The sequence below is a fragment of the Aulonocara stuartgranti genome, assembly GCF_965226115.1.
Source record: "Aulonocara stuartgranti genome assembly, chromosome: 4".
NCBI lineage: Eukaryota > Metazoa > Chordata > Actinopteri > Cichliformes > Cichlidae > Aulonocara > Aulonocara stuartgranti.
Window position 1 is genome coordinate 16,313,373 of NC_138942.1, and position 16,219 is coordinate 16,329,591.

Sequence of the window (16,219 nt, forward strand, 5' to 3'; positions counted from 1 at the left end):
GGAAAATCCCATGTGTCCATCTGACTGACACACACACACACACACACACACACACACGTCTTTTAGGTCTATTTCATCAGCATCTTTCTCATCTCTCCTGCTTAGCTTTATGCACAGAAACTTTAAAAGGATCAGATACAGTAAATAACAATAAAAGACAGCTGGTAGAGCATTAATGTAAAAATATGCTGCTAATTTGACTTATCCGTCGATTAAAATGGGCCACACTATTGCACGCATCTCATCTGCAGATTTTTTTCTTATTATTGTGTTTTAATTTTTTCTGTTCTTGGCTGATAAAATTACATAAACATCTTACTCCAGACTGGTGGAAATGACTAAAACTTTCCCGCTGTTCCCAAAGGAAAAGATTCAGGAAAATAATGGGCTGATTAACCAGCACTATGATTAACTGACAGCTGTCACAATAAAAGTCAAATACATCAGTGTTACATCAGTTATGGAGAAAATACAGTAAAAAGAGTGTTTGTCTTCTCAGTATTGAAGAATAGCGGTGATGATGTTACATTCAAATCGTATCTTTTCTCGGTGCTCATACCTTCGGTGGCACACAAGCATGCAGGGTGTAAGACTCTGACCCACTGAGCTCCAAAACCTCCTGAGTGCAGTGCACATTGTACTCACCTTATGTGGGTCAAGACTGAAATCTCTGACTTAAAACCATTCCAGAAATAGCCGTGGGAGTAATCACCACAGAATTCATTAAGCACAGCTGGAGTGGTGAGACACGTAAAGATGAACGCTTCTGCTTTGAAATCCCCCGGGGAAAGTCTTTCTGTCCAGGACAGACTGCTGAGCGTTGCACAATCCACACAAATACACAGTGGCCTTATTGATCCATTAGACGGATTGTAACAAGTGACACTAAACATATAACACACTGTCATGGCAATTGATGGTTTAGGGAGATAAGCCCTATACACAGTAATAGGGTTAAATGTCTTCTGTTCTGCACTGATAGTGTCCTGTTATATAAATCGTTGCGGCAGCATCTATTATGAATGAAGGAAGGTTTAACGCGCTGCCATCTTCCACCTTATAAGAACACTGCTGAGATAAAAGAACGGGCTTTTACCGATAGGCGCTCGCCCCGTGTCCATCTGTACATGGGTCAAACAACTAAAAATGAATGCAAAGACAGACTGAGCTGTTACACATGAGCATAACCCAGTCATTGGGGGGGGGGGGGGGGGGGGGGGGGGGGGCGGGGGAGTTACACACTGGCACAATACTGCGAAAGAAAAAGTCATTTTGTAACAGATGCTCAGCCAGTGTGGTAGAACGTTATCAGCATGTTTGTGGCAACACCGAGCCAGCCGTTTATTGGATCTTGTCAGATGTCTCTTCTGCCTCTCCTCTCCGTGCCATTTCTGGAAGCCACAAAGATTAAAATCACAGTGCTGCTATTGCTCCTGCCACTCTCAGTTGCCGTTTACAGACACACAGAAGACAACCAGCACTTCTCACTTCTTCGCTTCACCATCTCACCTCTGTCCTCCAGCCTGTGACCTGGAAAGTGACCTCAGAAGGATGTGTCCATTCCTAAAATGCATCTCAAGGAGACACAAAGCTTGCAGGAAGAGCTTCCCTTCATAGATAATCCTAACTATGGCTGCTGGAGCTGTTATGAACACTGCTTCATTTATCTTACAGAGGCTATAATACAATAGCCGTAGAGAACATAACAGACCCAGGTGGTGCACACAAGAAAATTACTTGTTATTGTCAAATGTATGTTGCCTCAGATGTTTGCGATTCCTTCTTGCCTCCTCAACTTGCATCCCAAATGGGAAGGACTAGATTGTAAGAAGATGAGGAAAAGAATAGGGGGATGGAAGTAAAAACAAGGAAGAGGAAAAGAGGGAAACATAATCATGCATATCCTCTGTCTTCGGTGTCTTCATTATTTCTTCCTCCGAGGCCTCTCCCAATGCTCTTTTGCCTTTGTTTGTTAAAACACAGTGTCATCTTATTACACTGCATTGTGTCTCAGCAAAAACACACAAGCAGCTCCCTGACAATTAACTACCCACTCTCAGCTGAGTAATGCTGCCGAGCCTCCAAAGAGACCCCTTTTTAATGTCACCAGATGACACTGTGTTATGCAAGCAAAACACTGTGACTTGATCTGCTCAGACAGTCTGATAACGGGGAAATATTGCAGTTGCGGTGGTCAATACTGCACGGAGTCTGCCAGCGTACTGAAAATGAAAATGACATCCTTCCTTTTGTTGTGCTTCAGGGTGCGGCCAGCGAGCGCTGCTGGTCTGGCATTTCCTCGCCTCATTAAGGTCTTGATTTAGACTGTCTGATGAGCTCGCAACGATCCAGCCGCACAGACTCACGGAGGCACTGTCGAAGCTACTGAGACCCCTTTTTATTAGTTAAATGGAAGCTGAAGAGGTGATTTCAATGTTGACTCATCATTTAAGGATCACTTGGAAGAAGTTTTGTGTTACTGGACTTTAAACGGGGAAGGGCCTGCCTAGGGTAAACTACGTAACAGAGATTTGGCACATCACAGGCAGTGCGAGGGCCAAACACTGTTACCATGGTAACCTTGGCACACCATATCTGGCACGAGTTTACAGTAGCGAGTGAACATGAGGGAAAAGATATGGAAAATGTATCTTGTAAATCAAAACTGTTTTACAAGATATGACACAGGGCAGGTTACCAGATGTCTCTCACACCCGCACTCATTTATTGAATAAACACAAATCTGGCAAAGCAATATTGTACGTGTGTGTGCACATAAGTGCATGTGTGTATAAAAACAAGAAAACATTAAAGAGAGAATCTCAATGATCCCCTATGGGAAAGCATTTGGCAAGAGTAGGGACAAAGAACTCCCTTACTCTACTACTTTTGCATTGTTATACACTAGCTGCCACTTCAACTTGTTCAACTGCTCAATAACATGAATATCCAATCAGCCAATCACATTGCACAAATTGCACAAATTCCACACAAGTATAGTTGTTGACAGGCTGGTCTAAGTATTTCATAAACTCAAAAAAAAATGCAACCACATAGGAAGGCAATAACTACTCATTACAACCAAGGTATGCACAAGATCATCTCTGAATGCACAAGAAATTGAACTTTGAAGCAGATGGGCTACAACAGCAGAAGACTACACTAGGTATCACTTCTGTCAGTTAAGAGTGGGATCCATCCTGGGGTTCAAGCTGCTGCTGATGGTGTAACAGTGTAGGGGTTATTTTCTTGGCACACTCTGGGCCTTTTAGTACCAACTAAGCATCATTTAAACACTACAACCTACCCGAGTATTGTTACAGATCATATCCATCCTTTTATGATCACACCGTGCCCATCTTTTAGCAGTCATAAAGCTCAAATCATCTCAAGCTGGTTTCTCAAACTGTCCTTTTGGGATGTGTTGGAACAGGAGATTCTCAGTATGTACAGCAGACGAATCTGTAGCATCTGTGTGATGCCATCATGTCAAATCTCTGGAATGTTTTCAGCACCTTGTTGAATCTGTGCCACGAAGAATTAAGGTAAATGGGGTCCAACAGATATTAGCAAGGTATACCTAGTGAGTACCTAATGGCTGATGAACATACTTTAATTTCATTTTGCGTTCAAAGTTTGCATTAATAGAATTTTCATCAAATTCAATCAATGTCTATTTGACTGTGGCTGCTTCAAATCAAAAAAACATCATCACCGCCTTGTAGGAGGAGAATCACAGTCAAGTTGAAACTTAAAACACTTTCCCGTCATCATCTATTCCTTCTCACTCCCAATCCTCTCTCCTCCTCATCCTCTTCTCTCTATGTTGCAGAGTTTTAATGAGAGCTCTTTGTCTAGAACGCACACTTTGGCAATCCTCTTAACAGTGAAACAGAAGAAAGTCTCACAACCCTCTGTATTTAGGGGTGCTAACTGGCGCACAGATTAAAAAAGCCTTCTGGGCATGGCTGTTAAGGCCCTACAATTCAATTTGACAAGCTACCAATTCCCCCCAGAACAGTAACAACCAATATATTTGACAGTGTGAGACTTTAATGACCTTTGAAACCCATAAATAGCACTGCGAAATCTGCTGAAATTGAAAACACTACCTGCTCTAAGATAATATGATTCATACTATTTGACTATGTGACATTTTGCTGTAAGGCAAATTTGCTATAAAATTTGCTATAAATACCACAGATGCCTTTTTTATGAAAAGCTCTGCCATGTCATTGCTTTAATCATTTGCATATACAGTACAAGACTGAGGGGTGGGGGGTTAATCATCGAGCGCAGATGCAATCAGATAACATAAAACGCACATCGACACTGCCCAGAGGAGCCGTTACCATGATAACAAAATGGAAATGGCCCACTTTGTTGCTACAGTGGTTGAGCGAGAAGGTGGGAGAAAGGAAAGGGAGACAGACAGACAGCGGGAAAATGAAGGAGGGCGGTGGCAACAGAGAGACCCGGTATTCAATAGTGGGGGGGAGACTGGGCATTTTTGACTGTGAAGCAGAGACAGAATTACACATAATTATCCAGGCCAGCTAAGCTTCCACTCTTGGTGTAATTAATGCCATTGAGCTGAAAGAGGGTTTTTTTTAAATCGCTGATATATTAAAAGAATGTTTCCGTGATTTCTCCACATTCAACTATTCTAATTAGCCCCAAGCAGATACTCTCTTTTCTTCAAGTTTGATAACTGTGAAGCGATGGCTTAAATCAAGTTTGAAGTGAAACTGAAAGGCCTGCTGTGGGATTTTGATGTCAATCAAGGAACTGCTTGAGAAATTTCGGTTGCCAAATAGTTTCGTCAGACATTTGAAGTGAAACTTGGATGCTCTCCCTGATTTAGCGTTTCACTTTGTTATTCATCTGGGAGCAAAAAGGAAAAAAAAGTGTTGGCTGTAAAAAAAAAAAAAAAAAAATTATTTTCAAATAGCTCAAGGTATAATATACAACAGAATGACTTCTTTCTCTTTTTTATTTTGCATTTCTTTTTTTTCCAACTTAACTTTTTAGAATTCATGAGAGCTCATAATGGAGACTCCTCACCATCTTGTAATTCTAAATACTTAAATAAGGACCCAAACTTTCAGTTTTATTTCATGCAAATGTGACAGAGTAAATACAACACCCACAGGGATGTTTCCAAAAAGAAAATATATATATCAGAGTGAAGCAACAAAGCTTGGGTGTTGTTTGTAGAGCAACCAAAACATGATTTAATGAATTAACATATTTAGGCCATCTTCACACGCCAAGCACAGTGGGGCAGGAGGCCCCTTCAGATCTCAACAGCTTAAGAGGAGCAGCGCTGCGTCTCAGCCTGCTGTTGTGTAAGATGTTTATTGTTTTGGGGCTCCCCATCAGGAGCCGCGCAGGTCTCTCCGTCATGTTCCAACGCCCCCACGCTTCTGCTCCTTGATTGGTTAATGAGGTCCACAGCTCCGTTCAGAGCTGAGGAACTGATTGGCTCTACACCTACACCATCACGGCGGTCTCTTTGGAGGCATATCGGCCCTCGTATTGCTAACTGACACATACGTGTCGCCCACAGGGGTAGCAAATGTACCAACTGAGCAGTGGAGGAACCCACATCCAGTGCGCTCATCTGACAAAGTGAAAACGATATCATCCCTTGATGAGAAGTAAAACAGTCGCCGGGTCGGGACTGAGAGTGGGCAAACTGGATGCAGTTGGTATGCAAATGTATTCCAATCACAACAAAAGCCACACTGGTTGCTATTATGGAGACACCACCATGAAAGTAAAGCGCTACAGACAACATGGAGATTAGACAAAGCAACATGCACGCCTTTCTAAGGAAAGCAGTGGATATAAATGGGAGGAATGTTGCTTTTGGAGATCAATGCATAAAATCAATTCTTTATGCACAGACGGAAAGCTGCTTTCAGCTGCTCCCTTATTCACAAGGGGTCACCTCAGAAGCTAGCTCTGCATTGCATCCTGACGCAACCCCAAAGTGATTTCTGTTTTAAAGTGGAGATCTTTCCTTGTCAGGTGAATGTGTAAATCGCTACACCGGCTTTATGCACAGACAATGACTTCAAAGTTATCTAGCTGTGGGTCAGGCGTAAGTCACTTTTTAAGGCAAACTCACACATTTTTCTCTTGTATGAAGCTCGAATTTTGTCTTTTGCTATCTTTGCTTTCTAGTTAAATGCAGGTTTACCAAACATAAGGTGATATAGTTCCCCTCATAGCCAAACAGTTTACAGGAAGAGTGCCAACAACACTTGGTTCAAATTTTTAGCATCTTTCTATCATTTAGGAAAAAAAGACAAGCACAAAAAGAACAGGATGTGTGGAAAGATTTCAAAGAACACGTGACTCGTCTCTTTTGTTTACTCTAACTTTAACATTAAATACAAAGTTATATGTTTTTTTACACATCATTATTGTTGACTGTTTTTGGTCATCTTTCAAACAAAGAAGGCATGTAGGTGGATGGTTGCAGAGCCTGATTGGTTTACCAGCATGCCAATACAATCAGCTGATATTAGCCATTTGATATTAGCTGTTGGTAGTGGCATTCATAAAGACTAATGAATGAATGAAAAGTGAAAAAAAATAAAGAAGATATTGGAGAAATCTCACCCCAACTATGACACGAGTGTTGATCTTGCATTGATTGTCCACCAGGGGGCGCTCTGGTGGACAATCAATGCAAGATCATTGATCAGATTTTTTAAAATACATAACATTACTTAATAGGTACTTGATAAATATGCGTTAAATGAAGCTTATTATATTAATTATGTTAAAATATGTCATTCAAATGAATCTAAAATTTACATAAAACTCATGTAAACATGTTGCCTAAGGGATTGCTAAAGTAGTAGTACTGGTATCTGGGAGGTATCTGACTGATATTTGTCACATTTCTAACAGTATGATTGTGCTAAATGTTAATTTGCCATTTCTTGATCTAACAACAAAGACAAAGTAGCTGTGCACAATTTCCTACAACTCCGTGGATGCAAATTGTCAAAACAATTTAAAATGAAAGGATATATAATTTCCACTCACAACACCTGCTGCAATATCAGCTAGAACAGGTAGTATGTTGTTAATTAATAACAACTTCTGCACTTGAGACAGCGCTACTTGGATGTAACTTGGCCGCAGGCTACAGTCAGTCACCGCGCAGACATATTGTGCACCCCTGTTTTCGCTCTGCTCCCTTTCATCTGCTCTGAGTAGTCACACTGTTTGCTCTATCGTTGCCAAAGCTCAACAGCAAGAAGCCAAAATGTGTAAAGGGCCTCTTTGACTTAACCATCACCCTCACACTTCCACCCATACAATTACACATCTTCCTGTGTTTATTTAGTGTTGCACTTATGCCTTCACCTTTGCCTCCTTTTTAGCGTCCTTCCACCCTTTCTACACTGTTACCGCTTCTTTCTCTTTTTCTTCTTCTTCCAACTGCCTGTCCAGACATGGTGCTCTCCTTCCAAACATGGCTCCTCAACTCTCCAGATGGCACAGTCATTTCCACGACTTCAAAGGATGAGGAGTAGGTGGGGGGGGGGGGGGGGGGGGGGCAAGAAGGGATAGCAGAGCCTGCGCCACGGTGGCAAGTGATCCAACAAGCTGATGCACACTCGCTCACAGAGAGGACCGCTTTCAATGAGACGATCTCGTGTTGGAAAGTTCAGGGAACAGAAGAAACTGTTTAACACCGAGACATCGGGGCTGTGTCCAAGTCACATTTTGATGCTGATGTCTTCATGATTAATACATTTTTTTCAATCCAAGCAAACGCACAAACATTCGTCACGTCATTTCCAACGCCCGTCCGCTTGTATGTTATGCACTAATGCAGCAAAACAGCCTCTTATGTATTTCTGCATTATCTATCAACAAGTGCACTCACATTACTGAATATGTTAAATGGACCAGATCATACTTTAAACAAGACAGCTGGTTTTCACTCTGCAGCTTTATCTGATTAATTCCCTTGATGCATAAATGCAATTTTTACCATCTGGGGTAAAGAACGTGTGTGACCTGTGACTAAAGCATAATCTCAGCTGTGTGTTTGCCGTAGGCACAAACAGTGTTTTCTATATATAAGTAGCAGCAGAGAACATTGTATAAGGGTAAATAAGGAAGAACAGTACAAAGAAACTAATAATAGACACGCTTTATATATTATATATATATACTTTAACTCAAAATCTGAGAACACGCATAGGCGCAGCATACTGTCCCAAAAAAGTAATTGAGATTGCATTTGGTTTTATCTTTAGCATTACTTGTGGATACAATATTTACCGGAGTATACTCAGATACATACGCTCACTGGCCACGTTATTAGACACCTAGTGACTGTTCAACTGCTTGTTTAAGCAAATATTTAATCAGCCCGTCACATGCCAGTAACTCAGTGTAAGTCGAGAGGACCTGCTGAAGTTCAAACTGATCATCCGAATGGAAAAGCAAGGTGATTTAAGTGAACACAATTTGAGTGAAAGGTGACTGAGGTGAAATTGGCATGGCCTGAGTATTTCAGAAACTGCTGATGTGCAGGGATTTCCCCATAAAACCATCTCTAGCGTTTTACAGAGAATGATGGAAAAAGAAAGAATATGAATATGAGTGAGTGGAAGTTCTCTGGGTGAAAATTCATTGTTCGTGTCAGAGGTCAGAAGAGAATGGCTAGACTGCTTCAAGCTGATAGGAAGGCAACGGTAACTCAAATAATCACTCGTTACAACCAAAGAATGCAGAAGAGCAACGCACAACACATCACACCTTGAAGCAGATTTGGGCTACAGCAACAGAAGACCACACTGAGCGTCACTCCTGTCAGCTGAGGACAGGAAACTAAGGCTACAAGTCACATGGGCACAAAATTGGACAATATGGAAGGTTAGAAAAACGCTGCCTGGTTTGATGAGTCTTAATTTCTGCTGTAACATTCAGATGGTAGGGTCAGATTTGGTGCAAGTAACATGTAAGCATGGATTCATCCTTACTTCAGATTGGTGGTGGTTTAATAGGGTGGGGGTATTTTCTCGGCATGCTCTGAGCCCCTTAGTGCCAATTGAGTATCGTTTAAACACCACATCCTAATGAGTTTTACTGCAGATCATATCCTTCCTTTTATGACCACAGTGTGCCCATTTTCTGATGGTTGCTTCCAGCAAGCAATATGTCACACAGCAACTCATCAAGTTATCTCAAACTGATTAACTGAACATGACAGTGAGTTCACTGTACACCAATGGCTTCCACAGCCACCAGATCTCAATTCAGTAGAGCACCAACAGCGTGTGATGCTGTCTTATCAATATGGACCAAAATCTCTGAGGAATGTTTCAGGCACCTTAAATCTAAGCCACATGAAAACTACGAAGCTGTCAAGGTCAAACCAACTCACTAATAGCAAGGTGTAACTAATGAAGTGGCCAGTTCATGTATATTACATTCTGCCAAAATCATTTTTTTTCCCCCCAACACAATAAATTTATGAAAAAAATAGAATGGGAATACGTAAACACAAATGGGCACAACAGGAGAGGGAGAGAAGGTACGGGGTAGTGACGTCTAGGTTGAGTGTATAATGGTGTTGGTGTGCCGAATTTAACTCGGCGCGCCCATCTGACAGGATGTATCACTGCTGATGTTTCTCCATCACAGCATTTTCCACGTACACTAACCACTGCCCTGTACAGCGCATCGTAAAGAGCGCTTTGTAAATAACAAGGTGTTTTAGGTGAGTCACATCCTGAGTGTTCCTATGGTGGCCTTAAATAAAGTAGGTTACAGTGAACGTGCGTGTTCAGGAAAACACAAGTAGATACGAGGTTGCTCAGCAAAAAAGGTATCACTTATAATCTTTTTATGAGTGATTCATTCTGCATTAATGAAATGAAAAAAAAAAATGCATTGCGCGATAACCTCAAACAACATTACCTTTGTTATGCTTAGCAATAAACAGTCACCACACTGGGAGCTGCAGGGGTTTAGTCCCACACCTACACAGATCACTTCAGTAATAAAAACATTTATTTTGCCATAACCATACTTTGACAGGATTTGCCACTGTGTGGTAAGGATGGGTAATCACAGGAGAATTATTAAGAAAAAAAATGTTATCTGGAAGCTCTAGGCAGCCGTTAATCTGCCTGCGCCTACGAAATCATAAACTATCAGCCACGCTGGGAAAAGGATAAAGATGAAGGATTCCAGGAGTTCTGCTACATCACCTTTCCATTAACTCTCAGAGGCTGAGTGCTATGTCAGTAACACACGTCACCTTTAGCCAGCATAGATACGAGCATCACAATGACTGCCAGTGTTGTAGGAGCACAAGTATGTGACTTTACATGCCTGCCTCAGAGAAACAGCTCCACAGAGATTCCCTTCTGGAGCTCTGTGCATGAGTCTGCACTACCAAAGGGAGAAAAAAAGAACTCGTGCCTCGATTTAAAGCTTAAAGGAATCAATATTTGAACAAAAATGTATCTCAACTGTCCATTTTCCTGTTCCACGTAATAACCATCATATTTTTAGTTTTCAAAAAGCAAAGCTTGTCTCGCTTGGACACTTTCAAAAACACAGTCTTTCTGCATCCGAGAACGTGTTTCTGTCAGCCTCCTCCAAGATGCATTCACTCCTCACTGACAATTAGCACTGCAAGCAGACAGCTCAGCCCGTGCACGCCATGTATATATATGAATGTTCATGCACATAACATTCCCATCTACTATAGCCTCTTAAAATGGAATGGGACGTCTGAGTTAGTGATTAGAAAATGTAAAGGTCAGGCGTGGCTGTGCAGATGTAGGACAAGGAGCACGCAGATCTTCTTGCATGACTCTGCAAAATGACTCAGTAAGTTTGGTGCAAAAATATCAACACATGCATGAGATGAAAACTATGTTAAAGTTGGTACACTTAACCATTCATCGCAGCTCATTTTATTATCACGCCAGTTTAACTGAATAGACATGAAATGTTCTATCATTGATCACTGCAGACGTTTTTTCCCCCCCACTCTTTCATCCTTATGTTATTTACATCCAAGAGTACTGGAAGTGATTCTGTGGTGCAGTGATTAAGATCCATGGTTTGAGGCAGGGCAGAGACACAAAACCCAGCCTCAGGGGTCACAAGCTAGTGTGCTCCCAGTGCCGGGCCCAAGTCTGGATAAATGGGAGGGTTTTTGCCAGGAAGGGCATCTGGTGTAAAATCTACACCAAAATAACATCTGCTACAGTAAATCCCTTGGGAAATAAGGTCCTTAAACACCGAGGTACTGATTGAGCCATGACAACACTTTAGTACTATAGTTGGATGACTGCACTAAGCAGAGATTGCCACTCTGCTTAGTGCACAGCAGCCTGGGCACTTCTTACATCAGAGTGTGCTGATGTCTCCACTGGTCGACTCCTGGTATTATTTTCTTTATTGTTAAGCAACCCAATTGGTGACTTAAGTTTTCTTTGACCCCTGTAATAACTATTAAACTTTGCTCCTACTGTAATATCTTTGTCTCCCTCCTTCATCGCCCTGTTGCCATAGTGTTGGATATCTAAGAGAGAAATCTAAAACTGGCAAAGACGGCGGGCCACGGGGGTGTTGATTTCAGGGAATATATTGCAACCTGACTCAAGAGACACAAAGTTCTCGGTCAGTGAAAAAGAAAAAAAGAAAGAAAGACGTTCAGTGTTTTCCAAATAATCAGAATAGTTCTGTCTACACTGGAAACATGTTTACAAGGGTGACGTTTGACACCCACACAGAGGGTGGTGCTGTTCAGCTGCCACACCTGTTAACAACCTGACCACTAATTGCCACGTGAGCAGCAGCTGAAAGTGGTCTTTGTTAATGAAGAACTGGAGTGCCGGTATAGAAAAGTAGCACAGAGGGATGTATTGTACAGGACAGAGGTTGCACTCAGGTCCTAGATCTAATCTGCTTGCCTTTAAGCCATACTGTCTGAGGAGTACAGGTTACTGCTTCTCAGCTAACAGTCATGGCTCTTGGACTCATTTTCTGGTATGTTTTGTTGATGTTAGCACAATTTATTCCAGTTACCTCTAAATGAGACTTTAATCTGATGGCATCGTCTGGCTATCTTACAGGGTTTCTGTATTTCTTTACCATTTGATAGTAATGGTGGTTCACCAACTATAAAAGGCAGTTGCTTTTCTCAATTTTGACATTAAGCCTAAACTCTGCAATTTCTATATAAACTTTCTCTCACTTTACAGGCTATGGGCATAGATATGGATATATGTATCCAAATAAAGCAGAGCCACGTGACCTAGTGGATGATGGAGATGATGACATTTTGACCTCGGATCAGGGTAACCAGCAGGCTGCAGACAACCAGCAAGCTGGATTTGTGTACAAAAGCTATAACAAACGTTCGACTAAACAGCAGCAGACTCAACAAAAACAAGCGAACCCACAAATCGCACCAAAGATAGAGGGACTTGTTAATGGTGAGACAAGACAATGGGGGCTAGTAAACCTTAATGAGCCACTCCTATTCCCTTGAAAGTCCAGCTCTGAGGTAGCTAACCCAGCAAAGCCCAAATTAGCTGCTGTAATGCCTCGCTCTGCGTCATTTGTTTATGCAAGCACTATGCCCCTCTCGACAAGCACTGGTCAAACTGCATACTATGAGCCTGCTTCATCCTCAACCTTTCAGGCTGTGGCACCTCGCAGCTATGAGTCCTGGCAGCCTGAACCAGTGAGCAATGGTAATGGGGTGGCTGATTCAGGTTTTGATTACCCAGGCCAGGACGTCGGCACAGTCTCCAGTGGATATAGCTATCGTTCAAGAAAGAAACCCAGTCTTGTGTTTGAGGAAGTATTTCGGTATCCCTCTGAAAACTCCCAGCCTCAAAGTACTGGTCCTGGCACTAATGATTATGGCCGATTACATGAGCAGGGGGTCTGCAACTGGGCAAACCTTCACATCAGTGAAGCCATCCTCTCCGAGTAACGTACGAGCCCAGCCTTTCTCTCAGTCTTGGAGGGGGGTTCTTGCTTTTTCGAAGTTCTTTGGAGGCAGGAAGCTTAAATTTAATAAGATGCTCCCCCGGCCACAAAATGCAGTGTTCAGCCCCCTGTGGGTCCAGGTTCCCTCAAGGGTCAAGGTTTACCAGAGTGTCATGGCTCCGTCAAGAGGTTATCAACCGATCTTTCATAACCCACATCCTTCAAGATATATTGTCCGGTCCAGAAGCAGCTACCAGAGAGGAAGGTATGTCCAAAGCAAAACCAGATACACTCCGGATTATCCTCCCAATGGCATGGAAGGTGTCGAACGGCCTGCACAGAGCTAATCAGCCGAACTGTTTGGCATGGGAGTACACTCAAAGATATGCTCATGCTTATTTCAAACAAAACTTGGAAAATGCTGACCATTGAAATGGTTGTCCAGGATATTAAAACTAAATGTTTAATGTTTGAAATACTCTAACAGTTCAAAGTTTCTGATCTGCAAATACTAACTTCTGCTTTCTTGCTTGCAGATGTGCTCTTTGACAAAAATAAACCTTTTTATGTTTAAAGTGTTTACTTTCCAGGCTGTTTTTATATTAAAATATATATATATATATATATTTCTCTTCATACTACTATACCTCAAACGATCACTATTGCGCAACTGCTAATGCTGAAAGTGGCTGTATTGCGCTTAACTTGTCTCTTCAGGCAAATTGTGACTGTCAGTTAAGGGGTGTGTGCCTATATACTGAGTCTATGGCTCCACCAAAAAATGCATCAGTGCAGACATGCAGGTGGTTTACCTTGGCATTGAAATCCTTGTTTCCCAAAGCCCCTGCAACAAAAAGACGGGGAAAGCTAAGCAAGTGACATTCATTCAATTCGATGAAAGCTTGACTACAAAATGCCACAGGTACATTTAAACTTGAACACTGCAAATGGCAGTGACCGAGGATATTACGCTGTGTGTGTGCATGAGTGACACTTACCAAATGAAGTCTGTACAGTGACTGCAGAACGTCGGCTGCTTGAAAAATCTCGCAGTAAACTTGTGATTTTTCACTTCATGCACGTTTTTCTGCCGCAAAGCACCTTTGCGGGCGAATCTGTTCCCAACCCCAGCTGAATCATTATAATGTAAAAGATGGTCAGCCATGAAGGGGGAGGAGGAAAAACCCCAAATTAAAAACAAAAACTACACAATCAAGTTTGTGTTGTCCCGACCGATTTCTTTTGAGTGATTATCCCTGTCTCTTCACAGCTCTGGACAAGTGCTGGAGCTTTGCCTGCTGTAGACGGACCGCACGCCTTCCCTCTGCCTGGACCACAGCTGAGCGCTTCTTTTTCATTCGGAGTGACGTCGGAGAAGCCCGCCTTCACGTACCGTGGGAATATTTCACTCCAAGTTCAGCGCACGATTAATCAGAGGCGATTCTTGCATAATATATGCAAAGAAATTAAAGAAGCAAAAGGTGTATTTTTTATGTGTTGGAAGACAATTTTATTTTCTAGCAAAGTAAAAACATATGCTCACTAATGGTACATCAGAATGGGTCAACTATATTTAATTATCCCTAAAAGAATGCGCAAAGTGCACTCTCTATGGATTCGATTTTCTGTAAGCACCCAACTATTTCCTTATTTGCTGTACTTGTTAAAAACGACTCTATACCATCAGCTGGGATTCTGAAAAGTTTCACCAGTGCTAAATAAAAACAAAAGAAAAGAAAAAAAGCTAGGAAATGGCTTTACTATTCTGCTCCTTTTTACACTGGAGTAAGAAAAACATACGAGGATCACTTGAAGGAAACGTCCATCACTTACTGAATGCAAATAAAACTGCGGGCGTTTAGCGCCATCGTGTGGACTTGAGCTAGATCTGATACATCCGTGGCTACAGTGCAGAAAGATTTGACTGCATTTGATACCACTCGGCCTGATATATATATATAAAAAAAAAAAAAAAACACCCAGCACGCCCCTGCGGGCGGTTTATCCTTCAAGCTCGGGTCCTCTACCAGAGGCCTGGGAGCTTGAGGGTCCTGCGCAGTATCTTAGCTGTTCCCAGGACTGCGCTCTTCTGGACAGAGATCTCCGATGTTGTTCCCGGGATCTGCTGGAGCCACTCGCCTATCTTGGGAGTCACCGCACCTAGTGCTCCGATTACCACGGGGACCACTGTTACCTTCACCCTCCACATCCTCTCGAGCTCTTCTCTGAGCCCTTGGTATTTCTCCAGCTTCTCGTGTTCCTTCTTCCTGATATTGCTGTCATTCGGAACCGCTACATCGATCACTACGGCCGTCTTCTTCTGTTTGTCTACCACCACTATGTCCGGTTGGTTAGCCACCACCATTTTGTCCGTCTGTATCTGGAAGTCCCACAGGATCTTAGCTCGGTCATTCTCCACCACCCTTGGGGGCATCTCCCATTTTGACCTCGGGACTTCCAGGTTATACTCCGCACAGATGTTCCTGTACACTATGCCGGCCACTTGGTTATGGCGTTCCATGTATGCCTTGCCTGCTAGCATCTATATATATATATATATATATATATATATATATATATATATATATATATATATATATATATTCATTCATTCATGCCACAGGCAAAAATCTCCTTTAAGAATAGACTTTATAGACGTATCTTAAAACAAGCTGGAAAATAAAGGTGTGAGCAAACCAGAGACCACGAGCTGCATATAAATGATTGAATAAACTTATTAAGCTGTAAAATGCCAGGGACAAATATGTACACATACTTATGTACGTTTACGGACGCAAAGGAGACGTGTTTCTATGGCAACATGGAGACGCTGCATGTCTGCGGAAAACGGATGTTGCGTAGCTGGAGGACGCTAAAGTTTTGAACCGTTTTGAGCGGCGGAATCAGTGCTCAGGGGACGCCGCTTTTTGGTTAAGTTTTTACATGTTCACTAACAGTGTGCCCTGTTTTAGCGCGTTCTCGTTCTGCTCGTGAAAGCCAAACGAAACCGTAAGAGAGGAAAGGACGAGCGTTACGTTTGCTCGCTTTAGCTCGGCTAACGGTATTTGCAACATGTTTGCTAATGCACTGCTCGAGTCCCAGTCAAGTAGCTAATAATTAGAGTTTCGGTTTTTTAAATATGCTGGTTATTTTAGTTAATGTTAGCATGCTGCCATGTGTCGTAAGGTTTCCGCTTTGGATCACTGTTTAACTAATGTTAATA

General features: G+C 42.2%; 2 protein-coding genes across 7 annotated transcripts in view; one reads left to right on the forward strand and one right to left on the reverse strand.

The window, feature by feature from the left end:
* Nucleotides 1-16,219, reverse strand: part of prkcab (protein kinase C, alpha, b) — a 148,834-nt gene that overhangs the window by 122,900 nt on the left and 9,715 nt on the right. For 2 of the 3 annotated variants that reach the window (XM_082532009.1, XM_082532008.1), the window contains exons 1-2: nt 13,995-14,353; nt 13,809-13,840 (exon numbers count right to left, since the gene is read on the reverse strand). The exons of the other annotated variant lie outside the window; for it this stretch is intronic. In XM_082532009.1, coding sequence (XP_082388135.1) covers nt 13,809-13,840; nt 13,995-14,161 — 199 coding nt within the window. In that variant the 5' untranslated portion in view covers nt 14,162-14,353. Of the gene's footprint in view, nt 1-13,808; nt 13,841-13,994; nt 14,354-16,219 lie in introns of those variants that run through there. 3 annotated transcript variants of the gene reach the window in all.
* Nucleotides 15,804-16,219, forward strand: part of cep112 (centrosomal protein 112) — a 169,401-nt gene continuing 168,985 nt past the window's right edge. For 2 of the 4 annotated variants that reach the window (XM_082532002.1, XM_082532005.1), the window contains exon 1: nt 15,804-16,057. The gene's annotated coding sequence lies outside the window, so the exon portion shown is untranslated. The remainder of the gene's footprint in view (nt 16,058-16,219) is intronic. The other 2 variants (XM_082532003.1, XM_082532004.1) reach the window with 2 other exon arrangements.